General features: G+C 39.9%; 1 protein-coding gene across 1 annotated transcript in view; it reads right to left on the reverse strand.

The window, feature by feature from the left end:
• Positions 1-4,437: 4,437 nt before the first annotated feature.
• Positions 4,438-27,017, reverse strand: part of lamc3 (laminin, gamma 3) — a 135,435-nt gene continuing 112,855 nt past the window's right edge. Inside the window, exons 15-28 of the mRNA XM_022214516.2 lie at positions 25,418-25,571; positions 25,167-25,309; positions 24,826-25,004; positions 21,108-21,288; positions 19,749-19,993; positions 16,277-16,353; positions 15,827-15,961; positions 13,265-13,484; positions 12,641-12,787; positions 8,970-9,072; positions 8,241-8,443; positions 6,586-6,726; positions 6,372-6,471; positions 4,438-5,837 (exon numbers count right to left, since the gene is read on the reverse strand). Of these exons, the coding sequence (XP_022070208.1) occupies positions 5,575-5,837; positions 6,372-6,471; positions 6,586-6,726; positions 8,241-8,443; positions 8,970-9,072; positions 12,641-12,787; positions 13,265-13,484; positions 15,827-15,961; positions 16,277-16,353; positions 19,749-19,993; positions 21,108-21,288; positions 24,826-25,004; positions 25,167-25,309; positions 25,418-25,571 (2,291 nt within the window). The 3' untranslated portion in view covers positions 4,438-5,574. The remainder of the gene's footprint in view (positions 5,838-6,371; positions 6,472-6,585; positions 6,727-8,240; positions 8,444-8,969; positions 9,073-12,640; positions 12,788-13,264; positions 13,485-15,826; positions 15,962-16,276; positions 16,354-19,748; positions 19,994-21,107; positions 21,289-24,825; positions 25,005-25,166; positions 25,310-25,417; positions 25,572-27,017) is intronic.

A 27,017-nucleotide genomic window follows, 5' to 3' on the forward strand; every position in this document is an offset into this window, starting at 1 on the left:
CAGATATCAATCCAATAGAGCACTTTCGGGATGTGGTGGAAAAGGTGATTTGTATCATAGAAGTGCAGTGGACAAATCTGCAGCAACTGTGTGATGCCATCATGACAATATGGACCAAAATCTCTGCGGAATGTTTCCAGCATCTTGTTGAAAGTATGCCACAAAGAATTAAGGCACTTGAACTGAAGGCAAAAGGGGGTCCAACCTTTTACTAGCAAGGTATACCTTACAAAGTGGCCAGGGAGTGTATATGAGCTGCTTTTGATGCCTTCCCTGTGCAGAAATAGGTGTCGTCATCACCCGAAATCTTTAAAATCTGTCAGGTTTTGATTGTTTAATAAGTGGTGCTACGACCTGAGCACAGTTATTCTTATCTTTTTTTTGCAGAAACAGGATCCAAATGCAGAAACACAGACACAGAACAGAAGGTGAAAAGGTTTATTGTAGATAACTGGAGTCCTTGGAAAAGGTGTAGAGGATGTATGTGTTGGACTGGAGAGTGGAGAATGACGGCACACAAGGGAGAATCTGAGCACAGCACAACTTGATGAGCATGAAGAGAATCACACAGAATCAGATAGACCCAGGTTGTGTCTGCACTCACACAGGCATTTTTAAGCTTTGTCTGTTTGGTGTTTTGGCCTTTTGTCCATGTGCAATCACAGTTTCAGACTGAAAATTGACTTTTTGGAACACTCCTTCCAGGGTGAAAACGTTCAGGAATGCAGTTTGGTTATCAACTTTCTGAGTTAACCCGAATATTCTTCATCAGGCTCTGTCTCAAGAAAGGGGATGTTTGACGCATCATTTGTCTCGTCTTCCAGAAAAAATGGACCAATTGTATGCTGCCCAGTTCTGCCTAAAGAAGCAGGCTATCATAATGGAGAGCTGGGAAGAATGTGAAAATTAATTATGGTAAAAAACACTGTTACAGCAAATAAAGGAAGAGAGGAATGTTGGTGAAAAATGATTAACTGCGGAAGTTAATACATTTATTTTACCACTCAGTGCACTCTCATCCCTGCTGTTTATATCTATCAAGATGGTTTAGAGCCTTTTAACTTTAAATTTTATACTTTTCAACATGATATTTAGGAAGTATATTCATGTCTGCCACTTCAATCTTTGGCTAAATCAAAGTGAAATTAAGAAGGATACCTATACACTGATCTATTCTTTTATCTGTTCTATTAGCTGCAGTATCAGCAATGTAAAACAGCAAACTAGGTCCAAGCGTAAAAACATATTGAAGCACTTTCTGCATAACCTACTGATTGCATGCAGATTCTCAAGGCAACTAATAGACACGTGCAATTTGCCTGCAGTATGGCACAGCTCGACGTATTCCCTCAGCTGAGAATCTTCCATTCAGAGAGAATGTGGTCAGAAAAAGAAAGTGGGGAAAGTGTGCCACTTTCCAGACTCGATTTAAATCTCAGTGTCTGAATAGAGTAAGTAAGTAAAATGTACTTATACAGCACCTTTCACAGATATAACAGCGGATTAGCTTTCTAGCATCAGTTATCATGAAGATCTAGCCATGTAAAAAATCCCAAACACCTCTGTGACATTGAAAACTCTGGCACTGGACTCAACATACTTTGCTATCCTATTACTCTTACTTCACACTACAGATCTTAGAGGGGTTACCATCAGTCAGCACACACAATTCCCTTTTTCCTACATGCACCATTGCTGACAATCCAGCAGCACAAGTAGCACCATTTTTTTCTGATGGGCCAACATGGCTTTAGGGTTATAACACTGCCTGTTGTTTTGGCATCTCTTGACAGCGCTTCAGTCGTTTTTTGGTGTTTTTATAGTCAAGGACGGGAAGCCCTACAGAAAGCTAAACACAGAGGCAAAGAGAATGGAAACATGGTGAGAGCCTTGACACTACTGGAGATAAGATGAGCTAAGACAGGCAGTATTCACTACCATATGATTCAGTGTAAGAATATTTTGAATAAGGAAAAACTTTAATAACTCAGTACTATATCCTCTGTCTCCATGTTACCTTCAGCACTCACACATTTAGGTTTCATTTTCATATGCTAATGACACTTAGCTTCACTTTACAGCTAAACTGATTGAAAAAGACTGCCGTTCATTCCCAAGTCTGAGCTGCATTTATCCCCATAATGGATATTCATGAATGTTCTGCTTTCCTCCATCCCATCAAAACTTAGATATTGATCCATGTTTCTAAGTGAGATATTTTGCCAGGGTTTGCTGAAATCAAAATCTCAAAAATTGATGATCTTGAGAGAAAGTTACAGAAGGACATGCCTCTAGCTTCTTTGACCTTGTGTGTCAAAAGCAGATTTCTGACTACAATTATAAAATATTTAGGCTGGCCAAACAGTGAGTGAACTAGTATTGCCGCTGCATAACACTGGGTTAAATCTTAGCTGTGCTCCTATAGTTTGCCAATGGGAGAACATTACAAAATAAAGTGAATATTAACCTCAGATTGATTTAACTGCACAGTGGAATTACAGACAAATTCACAGAATGGCGCTTGCTTTCTTGTTGAGATGTTAATACTTGATCATTTTAGTAATGAATATAACTACAAAATTTTCAGAAACCGATTAGCTTTGGTTGCATAGGAACTAACAGCAGGATCAGACTTAAGTTCATTGGCATGTTATATCTTCATTTAGATGAAAACCAAGCTGCTGTTGTAACTGTGTAGGATTAAACTAACAAGATATACCATGTTTATGTTGATAAGATCTCATTAGTGGTACTGGCAGGTTAGCGGTTTCCTCATGTTCTATCTTTATGCAATAGCTAAGCTAACCAGTTGGTCTCTGTAGCTTCATATTAAGCATATGGATATGAGAGTGACATGGCACTGTTTTGTCAATACACAAGAAGATGAATACACTTTACTGTTTTGTACTCAAAAGAAATGCTTACTAAAAGAGGGCTGGAGTCATAACATCTTGTTTGAGCCTCTGTTCTAGTCGCATTTGAAGCATGTTCCTGAAGTTTACCGTCCATCGTCTAAGACATATTTCCAACATCTCCCAAGGAAACAAAACAGGTGACCCACCCATAAATCACACCTATGCTGTCTTCTAAAGTAATTATTCTGCTTTTGTAGTAGTTGCCAGTATCAAAAAACTTTGACAGTGTTCTTTTTCTGCTGTGTCTGAACTACTTACAACCCCAATTTGTTCATGGGTGATGGCTAAAAACTAAGATAGTGGCTAAAAACATAAACGTTGCATAAACAAAAAGCAATCTTGCTTATGTAAATATGGAGCAAATACACCCACAAACGGCATAGAAAGATGGACGTCACCTCCGGGTCTGAAAAGTGAAACCAGTGTGGAAGTGATATAAACTCCTATTCTCTCTAATGGCCAGGATTGGTTGACTTCTTTGGTTGTAAATACAGTGTATGTTCAACTGTGTAGAAATGTACGGGAAAATGACCATTCTTCTCAACAAATTCGTTACATCAGTAAACATTTTCCTCATGAGTTTATAGTCTCAGTTTCAAATGTCCTTCCATACAGCAGGACAGCTTTTTAAATTATGGTTATTTAGAGTAAAATAGACAATAAATCAGGGGATGCTTTGGGGCCTGGCTACCTGTTGAGTGAGGAGATGATACCATATGGGCATGCATAGTGTCTTGAGTTCTCAGTTAGACATACACTTTTCTCATCATCTTGTCCTGTCTGGTTTCGTAAAGTACTAAAATGGGTGCTTCAAGCAGTATATAGGTAATGGATGACATTATAGTGGCTGTATCCATCTTTTATAAACAGTTTATGGAAACACTCTATCCTGCTAAGAGGCTGCAAGGCTGGATTTGTATTCTTTGTTACAACTGGGTTCTATTTTCACTTTGGCTCTTTATAAATGTCACTTCAACCTCTAGTCATCCATTTTCTTATGCTTGTCCACTGTTAGGTTTGGGTGGCAGCAGGCTAAGCAGGTCATTCCAGACGTACTGTACCTCTCCTCTGTAACATTTTCCAGCTCCTCCCGGGGGGATCTCGAGGTGTTCCCACTTCCCAGGTCAGATGAGATGCTAATTCCTCCGGTGAGTTCTGGATCCACTCTGGGGTCTTGTCCTAGTTAGATATACCTAGAAAGCCTCCAAAGGAAGGCACCTTGCAGGCATCCTAATCAGATGCCTGAAACACCTCCGCTGGCTTCCCTGAAGTGAAGGAGCAGAGACTCACTCAGAGCCTCCCTCTGAACGTCCAAGCTCCTCAGTCCATCTCAAAGACTGAGCTCAGCCACCCTACTGAGAAAAACTCATTTCAGAATGGGTGCGATGCAACCTGGGTGGCAGGCAGAGGTGAGGACCTGGGTGGGCTGACCTCTGTCAACAACCACCGGCTCTAGGATTGTGGAGCATCACTTTAAATTCTGTCAGATTAAATTCAAAAAAAAAATCACAAATAGCAAGCATGTCTTCCAAAGGTTGAATACCTATTTTATTGTTTTTGTCTTCTGAGTGTTCCTTGCTGTGTTTCCACATTGCTTACAAGAATTTTCTCATCTCTGTGTAGCTCTTCTATTGTGCAATGTAGTACAATATGAAACCGTTGTACAGTAGTGTCCACTAAAAAATAGATACATTATGCATAATGGCCCTTTGTTGAATATTTTACTGTATAATGGTTTTCTGTGTGAAGGCCGTACATACTCACAATATGGTTAGAATTATTACAAGTAGAAGCAGATATGTGAATGGGACACAATGAGAGCACTTGTCTAGATTTGATCCTTGATTAGATCAGATTACATACATTTAGTATAACATCTCTTCACAAATCTTGTCAGTAGATTATTTAATTGTAAATACTGACAAGACTTGTGAACTCATACATACAACAATCAGTTGCTTTGAAATTTTAGCAGTAAGACCAGTCTCGACTATAAGACAATGGATGTTTGCCTGTTTGATAGTGCCACAGAGAGACAGAAGAATGCAGAAACCACAAAAACCAAGAGGTAGGCGCAGTAATAATCCTGACAACAGGTTGTGTGCTGTTGAAGCCCGACCTGAACCCCACTGAGGCCAAGACGACTAATTGTTAATTAAGCCGTGCTGATGAAAAAGAGCTCAAGTGTAAATGAATGTGTCAGTCTGAAGAAGCACTCAGACACACCTTTTACCCCCACAAAGGAAAATCAGCATTATTTTAAACCTGACAGTGCACTCCAGCAGTTCAGAACGACTGATTATTATTCACGGTGAAATTGAAGTTCGGATGTTGCTGGTAAAAAAGAGAGAGAAGAAAAAGAAAGAAAGAAAGAAAAAACAAGAAGGAGGAGGAAGATTAGGCATAAATCATGGGAAACAGTGGAGAAGTCTGAGGCTTTTGGTTGAAATGTGTGCATGTCAGTGGAATGTGCTGGTGAAATAAATTGCAGCTTGGGGCAGAAAGTAGATAGAGGGGGAAAATATGAAATGATATCACCGAGTTTTTTTGAAGTTGAATAAAAAATGACCACAGCTCCTTTTTTTTCAACAAAATCCATGGAGACTTTTGTGATGTTTAGCTGTCTTATCAATGATGCAATCCTTGTCATCTACAGTACCTAGCCTTTGCCCACTCCTGTGGCCTGGGGGCAGGACTTGGGCAGGTTTAAGGCAATGTCCCTGAGACTGTCTCTCTCCTCCCTGATCTCCTGTATGTCCTGTTCAATAAGGGACAGCCGCTTCTGCTGTTCTTTAGCAGCCGAATCCAGCTTCTGAATCTTGGAGCCCAGCGTTGGGCTCTCCACGCTCCCGCGGAGCATGCTCAGACGACGCGCTGTCTCGTTCAGGATCCGGTCAAATCGCTCCAGTGGCACGCTCCCATCTGCTCACGAGCATAAGCAAGAGAAAGGACAGATGGAGAAAGAAGAAACCATAGAGAAAGATCTGTTTTTCAGACTGTGACTCCTATATCGGTGCTTCAAATCGTGTATCTGCCTACATGGTGACCTAATTACAGCGATGTGGTCGTTAGCCTCTCAAACATCTTTAACATATTGACCATAAGTGCCAAATCCGTGCCTTTCTGGTTAATTATATAAATTGCACATTTCATTATACAAGAGGAAGTGTGACTGAATAGCACATTTAATACTAGGTCAGAAACATATATCTGCCTTTTTTAAATACACTTAAATTTATCCAGAAAGAACCCGCGGCTTGGCCTTGTGAGCAGCCGCTATTCTTGCTTTACCGTCAGGATAAAAATCTGAGAAATATTTCCATGTTAAATGAGGCATTAAAAGGCACAGAGCTCTTCAGTGATATGACATTTAAGGTATAATGAAGATTAATGGGTTTTATAGACATAGACGACTAAAAAGTAGCTACGATGAAAATCATCTGGAGAGTGACTTACCAATCTTGCTGATTAGCTCAGTTAGTGTAAGAGAATAGGTCTCTAGCTGGAGCTTGGCTGCCTCCATGTCTTCCTTTATGCCAGTCAGGGACACCTCAGGCTAGGAATAAGAAGACATACCCTAGAAACAGTCCTCTCAGCTGCACACACCGGAAGAGCAGATCAACATGCACAGATTTTGCTGTGCAAATGTGTGAATGGCTGTGTTAAATACCTCTGAAGTGATCTGGGATGTTGCCTTGTCAGTTAGCAGCTCCTGTGCAGACAGCTGTTGTAAAGCAGAGTCTATATGTGAGCTAAGGTGTCCAGATGCAGTCCTGGTATGCTTGGCCTGGCTCAGAATGGCTTTGGAGTCCTGTGCATAAAAAAAGGACAAATGCAGTTATGAAAATCTAGCAGATGACCCTCTGATTACTGGAAATATGTTTATTTTTCCACAGCAGAACTAAAAGTCTGTAGCAGTGCTGGCAGATCTGGGATGCACAGAGGTACAGCAGACCTATCTGAGTTTAACAATTCAAACATGTTCACAGTGAGGATGCTAATGTGTGGGTAATGTTTGTCATGTTCACACATTTATTTATCTGTTTGCTAACATTTACAAATGAGCATTAAAGCACAGCTGAGGTTGATGGGATTGTTATTAGTCATGCAACAATGTGCTCATAAGCCACCGTTTTGAACAAATCAGGAATATGACCTGATCATGGCACTAGATGAAAAGTTAATGTCCCCTCTGGTAAAAAAAATAAATAAAAATCTGTTGTTGAAATTGTTAATGTGCCCATGTGTTATTTTGATGTGCTTATATGTTTGCTTTGAGCCAAAAAAGCACTTACTGCCATGGCTGAGAATTTCAGCGTTGAAATAGAGGTTCGCCTCTAACACTCCTCTTACTGTCATATAAATGACTATCTGCCTTGCACACTTGTGAATTCTCATTTAGCATGCGCCACCCTCCATCCCACCTCTACTTCCCCCTTCTTGCCTTTTTTTTCTCTCCATTAAGTAGCTTCTGCTGTCATTTACTTCTCATCAGCGTCACACTTATATTCTCACTTTATAAACAATTATATGTAACTCATTGATGTGGTGAATCACAAGGTGAGGCCTTAAGAACACCATACCTACTGTCAAGCATGGTGGTGGTAGTATTATTCTCTGTCACTGTTTTGCTGCTTTACTCAAAGTAAATAGAATAATGAAGAAGGAGGATTTCCTCCACATTCTTCATGATGCTTTTGTCACATTCTGCATCATTGCTTTTTATGACACGTTTCAATGAATCCATCATAGAAAATCAAGAGTTAAAGGATTCATTGGAAACTAAAGACTGTCATGATAAATGTGGTTTTCGCATATCTATGCAAATTTTTGTTCACAAGTGTATATGCCTGGATTTTGGCAAGGATACCTGCATTGTATTTGTGAATAAAGCGTTCAAAGTGTGATTTATTGATGTAATCCTCATCCCCCTGATCTCACAACACAGAGGAGTGAGCTATGCGTTCTTTAATTTATATTCAAAGCTCCGTGCAGTACTACACTCACTAAAAGCCACCAGTACTGTCTTGTGGTTCATTAAAACTTCAAGGATTTAATTTAAACACCTCTCATAACTAAACTATGCACACACATTCTGCTGTTTAAATGTGCGACATTCTGTGTAAGTCAGAACTAAATAACATTACAGACACTAAAGATGCTGCAAGTGCTGCTTAACTGTGAATTGAAGACAACATGATTCTGAACAGATGTCAAGACAGCCAAGGATGTGAACTTCATAGAGGTAACAGGTAAAAATCCAAGCAATTACCACAGTCATTCTATAGAGAACGTGCGTCAAGTTCGATGGCAATCCACGTATACCTTTGCAACAGCGTGTGCTGTTTGCTCTGCTTCCTTTGTGATGTTGCTTGAGAGGCTGGAGTTTTCCAGAGCTGGTTTTAGCATCTTCTCAATCTGTGAAACCCTCTTCCTGACATCAACTAGGACCTTTTCCTGCAAGGGTTTCTCCTTCTTCATTGCAGCCTTGGTCTGGGTCCGCCGACGAGGCCACTCTGCCACCATGTCTGCATGGAGAATGGGAGGAAAGCTTTCAGGATCAAGATGCAATCAAGGTTGCATCAATCCAAAATAACAAAAAAATAAAAATAGACTCAAATGGATCATTGTTCACTGGCTGAATGTTGTTTTCATTATTCATTCACTGCTTATTCTGTGTGACTCTACTATTCTGTCAATGACAGTCCAAGCTGAAAAAAAAAAAAAATTAAGATTCCCTTCACGTATCACAAACAGTCGATATTTCAATCGTGAAGTTTAGGCAACAAAAATGCTCAAAACACTCCACTTCATTACATTTCCCACATAAGCTGCGTTCCACCCCCCTCCTAATGCATGACAAATAGGTCAAAACATTACAACAGCGATGACATTTTTATTATAGTCATACTTGAGTCTGTTGCTCCTAATGATTTTTTTCATCTCAGTGCTTGACATTTCAATTTGAGTAAAATAATTCAGTTGGACATTCAACAAAAACAATAACTGGAGACAGATATATGTATATATACACACACAGAGGCGGAGACTCACTTTCGAGCTGTTTGTGCAGGGCGATGGCTTCTGATTCCACCTCTTTCCCTGTCACTACGGATGACAAAGCCGCAACCTTTGCCTCTAGAGCATGAGCTTGCAGCTTCAGAGAGATACAAGTGGGATGAAACATTGTGTCAGTGAAGCCAAGTGTATTGAAGGCATGCAACAAGGCTTATAAAAAGCTTTAATGCAGCGTAAACTGGTAGGAGGGCAGCATACGGCCAATTAACAGGGTGTGCTGAGTCTATAGCCATGCCATACTTGAGCACAGTGGTGCTTGGAGTGAAATGCTAATATCAGGCTCACTGTGATAATGCTACTATGCTGTCGTCAACAGGTTTGATATTTACCTTGTTCACCATCTTTACTTAAGATTACAGCTTACTATCATGAGCCACACAACCAATAGTGGAGCTAATTAGGTAGCCACACATATACACACGTGGACAAAATTGTTGGTACCCCTCAGTTAAAGAAGGAAAAACCCACAATTCTCACTGAAATCACTTGAAACTCACAAAAGTAACAATAAATAAAAATGTATTGAAAATTAAATAATCAAAAACAGCCATTACTTTTGAATTGTTGATGAACATAATTATTTAAAAAAACAAACTAATGAAACAGGCCTGGACAAAAATGATGGTACCTCTATAAAAGATTGAAAACTATTTGACCAGAGTGACATGATTAACTCAGGTGTGTCATTTAATTGACATCACAGGTGTTTCCAAACTCATAATCAGTCAGTCTGCCTATTTAAAGGGAGACAAGTAGTCACCCTGCTGTTTGGTGAAAAGGTGTGTACCACACTGAACATGGACAACAGAAAGCGAAGGAGAGAATTGTCCCAGGACATCCGAAAAAAAATTATAGACAAACATCTTAAAGGTAAAGGCTATAAGACCATCTCTAAACAGCTTGAAGTTCCTGTGACAACAGTGGCTCATATTATTCAGAAGTTCGAGACCCACGGGACAGTAGCCAACCTCCCTGGACGTGGCCGCAAGAGGAAAATTGATGACAAATTGAAGAGACGGAATCGTTGGAATTGTATCCAAAGAGCCCAGAGCAACCTCCAAAGAAATTAAAGGTGAACTCCAAGGCCAAGGTACATCAGTGTCAGATCGCACCATTCGTCGTTGTTTGAGCCAAAGTGGACTTCATGGGAGACGACCAAGGAGGACACCACTGCTGAAAAAAACTCATAAAAAAGCCAGACTGGAATTTGCAAAAATGCATGTTGACAAGCCACAAAGCTTGTGGGAGAATGTCCTTTGGACAGATGAGACCAAACTGGAGCTTTTTGGTAAGGCACATCAACTCTATGTTCATAGACTCAAAAACCAAGCATACGAAGAAAAGAACACTGTCCCTACGGTGAAACATGGAGGAGGCTCAGTAATGTTTTGGGGCTGCTTTGCTGCATCTGGCACAGGGTGTCTTGAAAGTGTGCAAGGTACGATGAAATCTGAAGACTATCAAGGCATTCTGGAGAGAAATGTGCTGCCTAGTGTCAGAAAGCTTGGTCTCAGTCGCAGGTCATGGGTCTTCCAACAGGACAACGATCCAAAACACACAGCCAAAAACACCCAAGAATGGCTGAGAGAAAAGCGTTGGACTATTCTAAAGTGGCCTTCTATGAGCCCAGATCTGAATCCCATTGAACATATGTGGAAGGAGCTGAAACATGCCATTTGGAGAAGACACCCATCAAACCTGAGACAACTGGAGCTGTTTGCTCATGAGGAGTGGGCCAAAATACCTGTTGACAGCTGCAGAACGCTCATTGACAAATACAGAAATCGTTTAATTGCAGTGATTGCCTCAAAAGGTTGTGCAACAAAATATTAAGTTATGGGTACCATCATTTTTGTCCAGCCCTATTTCATTAGTTTGTTTTTTTAAATAATTATGTTAATCAACAATTCAAAAGTGATGGCTGATTTTGATTATTTAATTTTCAATACATTTTTATTTATTGTTACTTTTGTGAGTTTCAAGTGATTTCAGTGAGAATTGTGGGTTTTTCCTTCTTTAACTGAGGGGTACCAACAATTTTGTCCACGTGTGTAGTCATAGAACTGGAGTTGTATCTAATATCTACAATATTTATGGAAGAACTTCTTTTGTCTCAGTATTTGTTTATGGTAATTTTTTCCCATATATACAGTATGTATTTTAACAGCATAAACACCACCAAATGCAGTTCTGACAAATCAGAACTTATTCATATTGATTTTGTAGCAATGCAAAGACTCACAGTACTAGACTTAAAAGTGTATAGAAAGTGTAAAAATGCCACTTTACATGTAAATAAAGAATGCGCCTGGACACGTTTAGATTAGGAAAAGAATGCATGATTTGAAGGTCTTGCAGAGACTGAAACTTATTTTAAAGAGCTCTGGGAACAAGTCTTACACACTGCTGAACAATAAAAGACTGATCCAGAATCTGCAGCCAAAAGAAAGAAATAAAAGGCTGGATTGTAACGTCTGTACTCGCTGGGTCTTCCTAGCTGAACAAGGACACTTTTGCATGTGTGAGTCACATGTACATGTATAATTGCCATATGCAGTGTTGTTTTAATTATACGTATCTCAGCGTGTGACATGTAGCTACATATGCAGCTACATATGCTGCATGTCACTTTCCTGTCAAAATTGCTTGTTTTTATTGTCTTCTAGTTCTGTGAAGTTTGGAATTAACAAGTCTAAGTTCGTAAAGTATCCCTGTCTTTGCATCTGTCACATTTGATGAAGAACTATATCTCTGTCTCTATGCCACCTGTCATGCAGCAACCACTGTTTTTTTTTTCTGTTGGTGATCACAACTTCTTGGTCGCTGAAGCTGTATTAAATCTCTGCTTTGCATCTCTGACAGTAAAAACATTTCATCAGTAGTATTGACCAGATAACAACAAAGTTTGACTGATTCCGCCAGTGTTCTAGATGAGCATCTTTTGTGAATACAATAAATTGATTTGACTCTGGTTAGTGGTTGGAGAGCAGTGCCAGTCTAAGCTTGATTAGTTTTAGGGGTTTGATGTTTAAGTAATTATCTTATAAGCTTCATGAGTAATTAAAAAAGCAAAGCTTTAGCAACTGGTTGATTTTTAATCAACCGAAGATTACATGAAAAAGCTTGATATTACATTGTATGTTTATTCCCAAGTAATTTTACATGGCAGTGTCTCCTGCATAAGCAATGATAAGAGTAAACAATCAACACAACGACTATTTGGTCAACGGAGACTGGCTGAAAAGGGAAATTAATGAGACATTTTGGTACTCTAACATCAGGAACCTGGCTGCCCCTAGAAAAATCGTCAGCCTCTGCTACTGTCAATAACGCATAATACAAATTAGAACTGTGGCTGATGTCAGTGTCATCAGTTTGCAGGAAATTGTTGGTAGTATAAAGTGGGATAAGCTGAAACTTTGATCTGATGATCGCACCATATAAAGTGAAGAAATGACAAAATTAATTGCAAGTAATAATGAGGACAGAATGAACATTGTTACAAAATGTCAGAAAAATACATCCGAGAGTTAAAGATAAAGCCAGAGAATGACCGCAGACAGCAGTGTTGATCCTCTCAGGACCACAAATGTTTGTGCAAAATAGCTGTTTTGGAGATTTCAGTGTAGACCAAAGTTGTAGACTACCTTGTTGATGTCATCCAAGGTCTCCGAGCTCTTATTGGCTGCCTGGAATAAAGGCTCCATCTCCTCTCGGATTTTACTGATGAGATTGTGCTTGCCCTGAATTTGCTGGTCCAGCTCCTCCGTCTGTTTCACCAGGTTCTCACCCCGCTAAACACAAAGTGGTGGTTAGAACAAGCCTTTTTTTATTGTTGCTTTCTCGATCACTTTCCCTCCTATGGAAAATAACAGGAGTCACATCAGCCCATTTCTGTGTCATTTTACAGCGTTTGGTGCGCTCAGAGATGCTGCAGTGGTTAATCACCCCACTCTGGAACAACATGTGCCCCATGAGCAGCAGAATCCGTCAGAATCTCCTCTCCTGTGACTACTCAATGTCCCTCACTGCTTGCCAAGTGTTAAATCAAGAAAAAAATGAAGTGCATTTAACTTCCCACTCTTTGAAAAATACCTATGTCTCTATAGGAGCTTAGTTAAATGAACCAGAGCGGTTTCTTATATAATAAGCGCAGCTATTAGCACAGTTCTAATTAGACGAATTAGAAAATGATTCACTCAGTGGTCTCCTATGCAATATAATATTGCTTCAATTTCCACTTGTACACTGCAGGTAATGTCTCAGCTGACCTCTGCTGTGTAGTTGGCTGGATGTGTCTGGTTGGAGTGTGTTTGGTCAGCCTCTGGTGATGGACTGGCATCCGTCATGCCCAGCTGATGTAAGGATGATGTGATGTTACCCAGAGCAAGCTTTAAACCAGCAGCTTCTTCCTCCAGGGCCTGCTGTTTGGCAACAGTATCATTCAGCTGCACTCTCAGGTTTTCCTTCTGCTGCTGCATTTGTGTTATTCTGAGTAAGACAGAAGGGAACAATGTAGGGAAATGTAAAGCAACAGCCACTTTAAATAGAAGTTTCACTTTGAACCAAGTTGTCTTCTATTTGTGTGATTTGTTAGTGTCAAGATGCTGTGGAATCATTAGGGCTTCACACATACCGTGCGTCACTCGGCACCTTCAATTAAATATTTCAGGTGAGACAAATGTAGAACGTGTCCCACTGTGCCATATGGCAATCAATCCAAGTTTTCAAAAGAGGCAATATGGCTTATTAAAGGTGAGTAAAGAGGAAAGAAGAGAAGGTAACATTGTGCAAAGAAACCATGATGAATTCATGAAAGGTGTTAGGCACCATGCAGTCGATGCTCAAGTGTCATTTTTAGTAATGACATCCAATCTGTTTTGTCTCCACAGAGCATTATTAGAGAAAAATAATGTATATGTCAGCCTATTTTTGTGCATGTGTGCACAACAAGTAAACATGGCTGCTAAACACCAGTCTTTTTCACAGTTTTTCTAGAATACTGGAATGTTGGAAGATTGTGCTTTGCAAGGTTTTTTGTCTGTGTTTTTCCTCAACACCTCCAAAAGGAATGTACATGACGACAGTGTAAAAATATTCACTAACAAATGAAAGCTACACGGCAATGTATACGTACTATTTAGCTGGTCAAAGATGAGTTTTAACTGCTTTAAATACAGTTAGATAGTATTGGTCAAAGGGAAGGAGTTCACTCTAGAAAAAAATTTAAAATGGGGATAATCTGACATTCAACGCAAAATAGCTCACTTCCTGTTGGGTTTGGAATGTGGCTGTCACTGACTTTTTTGTTCAGCCTGCATATGTGTACCAAATTTGGTAGATACACCCCCTGTCAAAAGTTGTAGGACAGGTTCTACTTTATTTGAATGAGAAAGTGTCCTTAAACTTTTGACAGGGGGTGTACGTACATTTGTTAATGTTATTTTAGTATGGTTGTTTTTATGTTGTTTCAGTTTCAATAGTTCTATGGTGTCAATATGAGGATTGAGAATGTGTCTGCATGAATGTTTGAAGTTCATTGCAGTAAAGTGCGTGTTGAGGAAACTACACTAAATCACTGCTGTTTCTCCCCTTTATCAGGGGCATAACAGAAACCACTGCTTTAATCATTCAGGAGTAACTGAACACCTTCAAAAAATGTTGTTAGTACTCATCTTAGGTGATATAGCGGTTCACCTTGCCGTAGTGGCATACACTTGTACTCTAAGACCCAGTGAGATCAGTGCTCGATGGTCCAGGGTATATGTTCAGATTAGAAACCGCCTTTAATCTTCCAGCCAGAGAGGGCAATGAACCACTGCTTGGTGTTATGCTACTGCTCAACAATGCACTATATTTCAACGGCTCAACAAAGGCCTTTATGTGAAGCCTTAATATGAAAATTAATTGCAGCTGTTAAATATGTGTAGTGGAGTAAAAAGCGAAACATCATAACTGAACTTAACAATGGTGCTTGAGTAGATAATGTGTCACTTTTTTTCTGCAACTGAACATAAACACAGAGGTTGATTGTTAGCAAAAGTATGCAATTTTAAATAAGAGTCCCAAGATGAGAACAGTCTCAATATTTTTTTTTAACTTTATTGCCTTAAAACATAAACACAACAGAACAGTCTCAATATTGTTGAGACTTAGTACGAGCCTATTGTTAGAGACAGGTTGAATACTTTTGTCATTTTCTGATTGGATAGCTTCCCGCCTATAAAATGCCCCTGATCTGCTTAAGTACCAACACATGGGGAAATATGTGCGGGAAATGCAATTTTATGCCTCCCATCTGTGCATAAACTGCTCACTTCACATCCTATAAAGTGACACGCACACACTGACGTGCAGCAGCGCTCCAGCGATGAACAGAACTCTTCTGAATCTAGCTGACTACTGTTAGAAGGGGGTAATCAATTTTGAGCTCCTCGCTTCTTGCTCTCATCATGGCCACCGGAGGGCTTTTTGCATCATTCTGTCTAGCATTCAGGATAATCCTCAGAGCAATCACACGCTAGGAGATGCAGCGAGCGTGCGGCAAATCCAAGAAAGCAATAGGCTTACAGTGGAGAGAAGCTGTCCCCCTGTGGCTAAATGTCTTACTCCTTAACTCCAGCGTGCTTTAAAAGGCGGCTGTGGAGAAGAGGACCTTGAGCTGTAGTATAGGGATAGGTGTACTTTGTTAGGAATATACTGCCAAAGCACAATAATCCAGGGACTCATACAGCTTGTTGGGCTTTTGCAATAAAGAATGCTTATGTGAGTATTCTTTCTGCTTGTGCTGGTCTGCATGGGCGTGTTGTTTGGGTTCTTTTTTGTGTGCTCACTGCTCTGTTAGGTTCCTGATGTACTCCTCTGTGGAGTTGTCCTGCAGTAGATCTATCAAGAAGCTGAAAGTCCGCTTTGAGGCTCTTACTGCTCTGCTGGCTACGGCCTCGATGTGGTCTGCTGTTTCTCTGTGGCTGCGAGGGAAGAAAAAAAGGTCGAAACAGTGAGAGAAAGTGGAGAAAAGGGGGCGAGAAAGCAAGTAACATAGAATAATAGACCATTACAGCTGCCCAAGGAGAGATGAAATAGATTTCAGCATTGATGACTTCCCCTCACTGGATTTCTAGTTCAGATTCCTGTAACCAGCACATAATAGCGCTATGTACTCTGAGCACTGAGAGCATCGACTAGCCTAACCACAACAAGTGAGTGAGGACATGACGTTCCATAGATGACTATAATGGGCTTTGTTTTTGATCGATCAGTTAAAACACATTGACTAGACCTACCTTTTCATTAAGACCTGTGAGTCATTGACCATAATGTTCCATTTGTTCGGTCCTGGCGCCACCTCAAAAGGAAAGATCTGTGAATAAGTGAGAGAGGGAAAGCAACGTGGCAGTGAGCAGGTGTGAGAGATCCCAGAAGGTAGCGATTCCCAACTGTTTTGACATGTGTATTTAAATCAAATCAACTCCAGTCTCCATATAGCGCTAACCAAAGGATTTTTCACACTTCAGCTGACTGCTGAATTTTAATTTTTTTTTTAGACACGAAGGTGTTTGTTTCTCGAGAAATTTTCGATCAGTGTGAAAGCTGTAAAAAGTAGCTGTAATAATCACTTCCCACCTACAGCTGACACGTGTCATCAAATATAATTAATTATTTACTTCTCTCCTATAGATCACTCAGAGATAATTTCTACACCTGCTTCATCTAAACCATCAAACTGTCTTCCCATTCCAACTAGATTGCTGTAGGACGCTGAAGTAACATCTACACATTAGATCAGGTCAATCTATCTTCATTATCAGGCTTCATACAGCAGTATGTAAAGGTTTCCGTAATTAAACCTCTACATTAAGAGCCTACTCTTGACCCAGTTGTTGGAGGCTGACATGGGTCTTTGTCTAAACCACCCTGTATTTCTAAAAATTCTTGAAAATAGCTGTCAATTATGTGACCATTTGCACATAAATGTTTGTCTAAACAGTTTAGAGTAGAAATTACATTGCACTGTATATAATTGGGAAAATTGGTTCTTCTTCCACACACGAGTTAGTTATGGCATTCCACTAGGTCCTGTTCTAGGATTACTAATTTAATCTAACAGATGCTTCTGTTTGGCAGCATTACTTGGAAACTCTACGTAGATGTCCATTGTTATGCAGATGACACTCAGCTATATTTATCTATGAAGACAGATGAAACAACTCAGTTAGCCAAACTTGAAGCAAGTTTTAAGGACATATAGGCCTCGATGACCGATCATTTTCTTTTCCTAAATTCAGACAAAACTGAAAGTATTGCATTCAACCCGAGAAACAGATTTTCTAACATATTACTCTGGATGACATTGCCTTGGCCTTCAGCACCACTTTACGGCAGCTTGAAGTTATTTTATGTCCTTACCTCACATATAAAGTGGAGCCTTCTTTCACCTGTGCAAAATTGTCAAAATATTGAGTGCTTCACTCTCAGAAGTGCAGACGTGGCTCATAGAGTTTCCAGTAACAGAATTGGAGGCATAGACTCCAGCCATCAGACTCCTCTCCTGTGGAAGCAACTCCACATGTGGACCCTCTCTAGTATCACAGAAACTTTCCTTTTTGATGCACTGAGCACCTCTCCTCTAGTCTCAACAGATTCATTCCACTATTGCATGCCATGAGCTTCTGCCTTCTCTCTCAAGTAGTTAGTCTGTATTTGCTGGTTATCTGCGTATCCTTACTGGTCATGACTGACCTCTGCAAGGAGGTTTCTTCCTCATAAAAGTGAGTTTCTTTTCCCTAGTGAGGTTGTTCAAAGGTTAATTGTTAGGTATTGTAATGTCTTCTCCTCGCCTCACTATAGTAAGTGCCCTGAAACGACTTACATAATTATTTAGCTTTATTAAAATAAAACTGAGTTGAAATGAAAAAAAAAAGAGATCCAGATAAACTGTCATGGTTCGACTTCAAAATGGGCATTTGGGTTTTTTTAGGAACAATAAAAGTTATACATGAACCTTGCCACTTAAATGTTTGTAATCAAAAAGGTTTAAAGCCTGGGCATATGGAAAAAAATACAGAATTAAGTTCTGTACTGATAAATGGAATGCTTATACTGTTGAATACGGAATCCTTCCCAGGGTGACATTTAATTTCAGAAAATGCAAATAAAATGGAAAAACTGCATCAACACCTGACACACAAGCATTTTTTCTTCATTTTGGGCAGCTGCTCTGCTTATTAATAAGGAATTAAATTGCTGCTGCTTCAGGCTTAGCCAAGTGATAAGGACTGTGGAAGTACAGTGTGTCTGCACACACACACGCACACACACACAGAAATAAAGAGCTATGTATATATTGGCAAAACAAGCTCACTCATCTCCCCAAACCTAAATAACATGGTGGGAGTATCCATAATAGATTTCTGCAAGCGTCGTGGAGAGACAGTGAAAAGCCTCCCGGTGGGTGAAGAACAACTTGTTAATTTCAGCGTCCATCAAACGTGCGCTGGATTTTTCATTTGGAGGCAAGAGTTTGCCGCTCAGACGGAGATGGGTGGTCGTAGGAGAGCAGGGGGGTAAAGAAAGATTGTTTTGCTTTGGGGAATCTTTGTGGATCTCTACAAAGAAGCAGCACCAACCGTTGTAAACAGCAGCATCGCACAATAAGGACAAGAAATCAATCATATTACATGCAGTATCAGAATGTTCGTGGAATAGACAAACTAGTACATTTTAGCTTTCAGAGCATTTTATGTAGTATACAGTGGGCCCAAAAATCTGAGAACTCTAGTTAAGTTACCACTATTTTATATTTGTTTCCACTTTATTCCAAAAAATTTTATTCCAAGTACAATATATCTTTGGTTTGTCTTCATTTTTGTCTTAATGACCACAACACTTGAGATGTCACCCCATGTGATCCCATTATGGTTGGACACAGTTCCAAAAAGCTTTTTGTGAATCTTAAACTTTGTCAGTGAATGTTCAGTACGACTGACATCAGGTGACTGTGGATGAAAGTCTTCTTTGGTTTCTGAGTAGTTTATGCAAACTGTGGCGTGAGTTTGTGCTTGTTTTCCTGCTTTAGTCTGAATTGTTGTCCACGAAGATGTAAACCAGAACGTGTGGAATGCTCGCGAAGAATAGAGGGCTACTGCTCCTTGGTTACAGGAGGTCGATTCACTGCAATTTTCCTTCTGTTACTGCTGTGAGGCTCAACTTGAATTCGTCAGTAAATAGAATTTTTTCCACTCATCCACTGTGAAATGCTGAGATGTCTCAGCTCACCCCAAGTGTTTGGCCTTGTTTCCCCTCCTGAGAAATGCTCAGAGATGCAGCTCGTCCTCTGAGACCACTACTAGGCAGCCTTGTGTTCTTTATTTAGCAAATTCTCTATCTGTGATGAAGCTGCTTTTGTATCTCCCACTGAAAGCTTGATATATGGATTTTATGATTGTGTGGTCACTTTTGGTCTGCCTGGTTGTGCTACGGATACGAGTGATCCTTAGAGACCCCTTAGAGACCTTCAGTTGAGCCATGATTGGACACTAAGGAGGACAGTCTTTGCTTAAAATAACTGTCGGAATTCTGATCTTTTCATGTAGTTCTGATGCTATGTGTTTCACCATCACAATGTTACTTAATCTTCAAACTTTGCAATTATTTCCAAGTTTGCATGAAGCTATTAGAGATTTTTAATGTGGTCCCAGACTTTTGTACCCTACTGTATACACTACGGTGAGGACTAGGTAAGTTTGAGTGGCCTACCATGCTATCCAAGTCCAGTGTTGCCTGCTTCAGCTGCTTCTGAGATGCTGTGATCATCAGCAGAGTTTCTGTGAAGGTTTGACACACACCCCTGCCGCTTTCATCCTTCCTCCTCTCCTTCCCATCTTCCTCTGTCTTGCTGATGCTGCAGTTCAAAGTGGATGTAATGCCATGCAGCTGGGCTAAAAGTGAGCCTGTAGAAGCTTCCAGCAAGGAAAATTGTTTTATGAAGGCCTCCCGTGCCTCTGCAAGAACAAAGCAAATAAAACCACATTAACTCTTTCACAGATTATTTCAGTAAGAATATTAGTCTCTCCAACTCTTTGTAGTCGGTGAGCTGCGTTTTGACACATCTCTCATTTTCACATCTCTCATTTGCTGTGCTAATTCATACGAGGACTCTCATCCTTCTTGCGTATATGCGCTCAGAAAGAAAAACACGAAACCTTATGGATTTCTGTCCAGATGCTAGCACCTTTGTGGGTCTCACTTTGTATTCTGTGGCGCCTCTAGCATTGTCAATGTGGAGCTGAGCACAATTAGCACAATATGTCTGGTTTGCTGCTTCATTTTGCGACATATTTTGCTTGTCTCTTTGGCTTCACGTCATGAAATGAGAGGTAATAAGTGTGTGTGTCGGTGCCCCAGTGCGTGCTGTTCTGCCTCTGTTGCCCACACAGTGAGGCCGTCACTCCCACATACTCATTAACTCATTACTGGGCCACCCAGTGTCTTAAAGAGCAAGGCTGGTGACTATGTGTGTACGTGGTGTGGATGTTGGGAGGGGGACTGTTAGACAACTGTTATCATGATTGCAACTATAATCATAATAAACCAGGGATTAGAGATGCACCGCCTGTCATATAAATAGGGATTAAGTTGGTCACACGCCGCCTTGTTCTATATTGTTATGATTTGTCTCCATTTGGCCTGTGCAGCTGAGCCTATAAGCCTTTTCCCCTCCAAAGATAATGAGGATATATCAGCATTGTGTTAAAGTAATTGGGAGAGGTTTGTATTGTTGCCTGCTTCCTGATTTAATCGCTTTGTGTTGCGTTGTATCTGGAACAGCGTCACACTGAGGAGACGCAGACGGAGCAGAAGCCCATTCGCGGGATGCTGGGGGGTGGTTTTAAGTCAAATTTCTTAGCCGTGCTCGCCGGTCTTGCATGTGCTGATATGGCATGTTATCGTCTCACAGCCAAAATGTGACACAACATTTACAATGGCAGACGAGCGGGTTTCGTGTTCCACAAAGTAAAGGCTGCCAAGTGTGTCTTGAGGTGCCACGACCGCATAGGGAAGATTAAAAGGAGTGACGGGCCGAGTGGAATTATCTTGACTTTTGTGTGGTGTTACCTTGGAAGGCCAGAAAATCCTCCAGAGCATTGGGTAAAGTATCCTCCCTCTGGTGCTCATGCTCAGAAAGCCAGGCCATGTGATACTTCAGCAGGTGGTGCTGCTTCCCAAATCTACCCCGGCAATCAAAGTGAGCCAGGAGCTTCTCCAAATCCTGCAGCCGAGTCCGGAGCTTTTCTGCCTGTAACAGCATCATAATTTGTCACTGAAGGTGTCGAGGTAAATTTAAAAGGAAAAAAAAAAGATTCTGGATGACCAAAAAAGACAGGCCGACATCTATAAACACCACAAAAAATATCAATCCATTCAAATCTGTATTTATTTATTCAGATGCAGGTGTTGAGGTAGGAGTCTGATTCTTGGTGCACCCAAACATCAAAATGTAGTATTTCAACAAAAGCAATGAATAAATGAATATCAACAACCAGATAAGGATAGAATACGCTTTTCATATTGCTCACTATTCTCTGCATAGCATGCGGCAGAGGAAAACGGTTTTAAAGAGATAACCAGATTAGACTTCTTGGAGAATAGAAGTGCAGGTCTGCAGATGGAATGAAAGTGCAGTGATTGGCACCAATTTGTCGACCCTGGCAGGTAAATGGACGAGACTTTAAAAAAAGAGCCTGTAACTTGGCGGTGATCGGGTCTACTTTCAAACCAGGAGGCATGTTGCGTGTGTACAAACATGTATTTGACAATTGGGTGCATGCTGTTGGCTGAAATAGAGCCGGATATATAGGTAACAGCAAAGTGGCACAATTGGAATGTCATGGAATCGGTCTCCACTGCAATCAATTTAAAATGAAGTAATCAGGACAAAATCAAAAGCAATTCGACAAACTACCATAATTCTAAATATGAGGATTGTTTTTAATACTTTGATGAAAATAATTTGCATCTACTCCTCAAGGAAGTCCCATATGCTGTGTGCTTTTCAATGCTATTCTATCCTTCCTTCTTCTGTTTTCCACTTTCTTTTTTTAATATTCCTCTTCATCATTAATCACACATCTCTGTCCTTTCCAGTCTTTCTCTCTTTTTGCTTGTTAACGTTTTTTTCCCCCCTCTTCCTGTGCTTAAGCCAGAGTAAGATGTGTGCAGAGAGACAGAGAGGGTGAGAGACAGGAAGGGAGAGCTGGGGGAGACTGAGGACAGTGAGAGTAATTGCAGGTGTTCAGAGCAGACAAGGGTTGGGATGTTCACTGAATTGCTAACACTGGGGAAATCACAGCGGGCATTCACACAGGTACAAGCCGGTCTGGAGAGAACATACAGCCACTTTAGCCGGAACAAGAATATGTACAGAGAAAAGGCGGAATGTGTCAGCGGTATTGGATTGGCCTTGGAAGCCTGATCCGGGGACGCGGCACCTTAGCATACAGGTTGCAACAAATCTAAAGGGACAGAAAGAAGCAGCACAGGAGATCATTAGGGCAAATGTCTCTTTCTGTTTCACTGCACATCCACTACTTACTGGCAATCTACAAACACAAAAGGGCCATATGTCTGTCATGAGGGTCTACAAAGACACAATGTACTGGGGGGACTTTGCCATTTCAGGAACAAATTGTACCTCAGAACAATAAGAGCCAGAGAACACTGTGTAAGCATACAAAATATTCATATAAATTAGTCCAGCAAGATGTGCATATAATCCTTGTATGTCTGCTGCACACACATCTTTATGTACAAACCTATAAAGGAACATAGAGGATAATGGAGAAAGATGACAATAAAGATTCAATGCAGGGCCAGAAGTACATTTACTTTTTGTTGCACAACAACTGTAAGACTTGAATAGTGTTTTGTATAATGCTACATCATTCCACATTAGATTTTCAAAATGAATTATGATACTTTACACTGTATATATATTAAACTGCTATTACTTGCGCTTTGCATGTGGAACATTTAAATAAATATCTTTTCACCAACTGGTCAGACATCATTTCAGACACTGTGAGCTTGTAATTAATGTCTTTCAGTATTTTATACACTTAGGTGATTATTTCTTTAGAACTGACAAGTTAGTCAAGAATGAAAATAATGTAAAGCCTGAGAGACTATATAAGCCTTATATATAAGACATATTTGAAGCCTACAGTCTCTCTATTGCTGTGGTTTAATGCTGTTATTGACCACCTATATCTGCATCTACAAGTTGAAGCAGATTTAATTTTTATACTGCATATAAGCTTCCAGCTTGCAGTGTTGCTTTTTTACAGCACCACTTTTATCAGTTTTTAGCTAAAAATCCCACCATTCAACTGCCCAGCAACAAACACCAGAGAGTTAGCAAAAAGCTAATGAAAACTATGAAATAGTTAGCTGTTAATACGAAAAAACTTTTTAAAATGATTCCCTGGCAGACACCATAAATAAAGCTAAAATGGGGTAGAAAGAAATACAACTTTAAATGCATGACCAAAGCACTGAAAGAGGAGACATGCCTCCTAGCTGTTAACTCCAGAGAACGTGTCATATTTGTATGCTAGGCCATCTCATTGGCTTGCTAACATTAGCTGCTGCTGGAAGCGCTACATTCTGAATGAGGCATGTTATTTTAAAGATATTGCCCAAAAACAACATTTATCAGACCAAGAAACTACAAAAACGGAAAGAATCATTAAGTCCACAACTATACAACAGTTCTTGAATTACACATATGTGATGTTTGAATGTGTCAGGAAAGATTAACCAAATCTATGCCTGAAACCACAATACTGCAACATAATCAATGTCCTCTACATGTCTTACATAAAATGTCCCCAAAAATGAATTATTTTCAATCACAAGATACTGTACAACATTAAAAAAATCTGCAATCTTTGGAGCAACTTTGAAGTCAAGAGTATATCAACTGTGACCAACAGTTATGTCGCAAAAAATCTGGAAATATTTAGCTGAACTGAGCAATTATAAAAACTAATTTTCCCCTCAGTATTGCTAACACCTGTGGGCACTTTGAAAAATGTTCTGCAGGACAATACCATTTTTTTAAATTTAATTTAATTTGTATGTTTTACATTTTGGTAGAATAATCAAAGAAACTCAACTTTCTTTTTCTTCTTCTTGTTATTCTTCATAGTATAACTTTTTATACGACATAAAATACATTTTTTGGGTTTCCGCTGCCTCTAGCCATGGTTGTGCTGTTTTGCTGTGGTGCAGGACCTTATATTCAGTGAAAAATGACCCCACTGTGAGTAAAAATGTGACAGAAGCAGAAAAAATATAGAAAATGCTTGGGATTTAGAGAGTTAAATGCCTTTGAAAAAGTGTGTTCCTAAGGAAACTACTTATTTTTGCTCTTTAGTAGTTACTAAAGTAATGTAAAATGCATGTTTAAAGGACTGATTAGCAGAAAAGAAATACATTAATCATAATTGTGTTTTCATTAGTGCATAATCACCTGTAGCTACAAATTGCTGTATTTTTGTTAGCTTAGAGTGAGACATTTATATATATACAGAGGAAGTGGATCCTACCATATTGTACCATCATGTTTATATAGTAGCAAAAGACGATTATCGGCTCTCGAGAGGGTTGTCATGTTTTTTTGTTGAAGTGGCGGTCACTGTAGGTTCTCCTACATGTCTGACTGCAATTTATGGCCTCACTGTTAGATGTCACTAAATCTGACATAGTGGCCCTTTAAAGCCATGTGTTCAGAATTAGAAAATTCCTGATTTTGGGTGTCCGACCGTAAACTCACCTGTTTCTTGACAAGGCCATAGCAAACTGGACATTCCTCACACTGGTGTGTGGCTCTGTTGTGGAAATAGTTCAGCTCACATTTGTCACACTTGTAACCCACGAAGCCCTGTCGACAGTGGCAGGTACCGTTACTGTGACACTGCATGGAAATGGAGCCCATTGGGTCACAGTTACAGGCTGGGACAGGCGGGATGGAAACACAAGGGAGATGGAAGTGCAGCGCAGAAACAGAGATAAACATTTAAAGAGTCAGAAATGCCTTCATGTATTAGAGGATGTATTAGAGGATTAGAGGATGGCACATAGTGCTGTTGCGGTGCCTCAAGTAAAGTCCTGTACCTCTGCAACCTCGTGACGAGAATCCAAAGAAGCCCACACGGCAAGAATCACACAGTCTCCCCTCCACTCCTGCACGACACACGCACTGCCCTGTGATTGGATGGCACGCCGGTGACGACGAGCCAATTGGATTACATTTGCACCTGAGGCAGGCAGAGAAATAATATTTTAATGAAAGATTCAGTTTCTAAACCCAGGTATTGTAGCTTTTCATGCAGATCTGCTTTGAATTACACTGGGGATCTGTTTACCTTTCACATCCAAAGCCTGGCTGGAGGTTGAAGAAACCGACTTCACAATAACTGCAGTCCCGTCCAGTCACATGACTGAGGCAAAGGCAATTTCCTGTCTGAGGGTGGCATTCATTTACATATCCAGAGGTTCCAGCAGAACTGCAACTGCAGGCTATAGGGAACAAATAAAGCAATTTATCTGTTAAAATAATGATGTATCCCGTGCCATCAGGGATTTTTTTTTAAATTAATTTGAACTAATTTGAATGCTGAGGGGAAAATGAGAAGAAATTCAGACAATAGCAGGGAGACTCTGGATCCCTCAGAGACATTGGTCTGTACAGAAATTCAACCAGGGATTAGTGGTAGAGCCAGAGTCTAAGAAAAGGATAAGAAAACCAAAGGATGAACACATCACAGCTATTACACTTTAGGTCTCTGTCTGCCTTTGCAACTTCATTTAAGTTTTATTCACTGAGACCATTTTAATTCTCCCAACCCAATGACTCTCTCCTTATTTTCCTGGGCTATCTCTCTGACCCACAGCCATTTGTTCGCCCCATTTACAACTCTGCCTTTCATGACTCAAGAGAGCTACACCTGTCGAATGTGAACTCCTGAATGGAAATTGATTTGAATGGACTATTTCTACTCTCCTTTAAAAGCTCAACCCGTAGTCACGTAATCTTTAATGGAATATGTCCATTACTATTCTGCTGTAAACAGAGCAGTCTGAATCCTAATGGGAATTCTAACAGCATGTAGAGTCAAGACTTCCTCTCCAGGCATGTTGTAATGTAAAAATAATTAGATATGAATAATAATTAGGATTTATTTTCATGAAAAAAAGAATTGTTAATTTAAAAATCATGTAATTACATTCTCTCCTTTGCTTCTATTGCACCATCTAGAATCTATAAGTTTGCATACATTTTTGTTCTCAGACTTTAATTGCTGTATTACTACACATACAATGCTACTCAATGCAGTGCACCAGAGATTTTACATTTGCACATTGATCACGCTGCACATTGAAAAGAAAACATCCAAGTGAACTAAATGAGCCAAACACATTGTTAAGTGCAGGGGGACTTTTACAGTATCTTACAAGAATAACATATTTAGTTTTTTTTTTCATTTTGCAATAAATTCTAAACAAAATTCTAATTTATTAAATAAATATTCAGATCACAGCCTCATTTACTCAGACTGGCATCTCTGACCAGTTGTAAAGTCATATTTTCCTCCAATTATGGAGACTAGTGCCTTACATCACTATATAAATCCCTGTTAACCTATAAGTCAAGTACTGTATGTGACATATAGTAAGAGTTACACAGCTAAATTGATCACATAACCATAAGAAGGAACAATTAGATTGTTGCCTGATGAAGTGACTTCTGGGTAGAAATGATCAGTTCTTAGGTGAAGGGAGGTGATAATGCATACATTTTAAGCTTGTAATGTTCGTGTTTTAAACTGAGTGTTAAGTAATAATGATTGTTCTTAGCAAAAGAGAGGGAAGCTTTGCTGAATTTCACAATGACACTGATGGTCCACAGTGCCACTCCCCGATGAGCCTCTTTTTCATTTCACAATAAACTATAAACACGATAAT

This window comes from Acanthochromis polyacanthus, chromosome 18, assembly GCF_021347895.1.
Source record: "Acanthochromis polyacanthus isolate Apoly-LR-REF ecotype Palm Island chromosome 18, KAUST_Apoly_ChrSc, whole genome shotgun sequence".
Classification (NCBI taxonomy): Eukaryota; Metazoa; Chordata; class Actinopteri; family Pomacentridae; genus Acanthochromis; species Acanthochromis polyacanthus.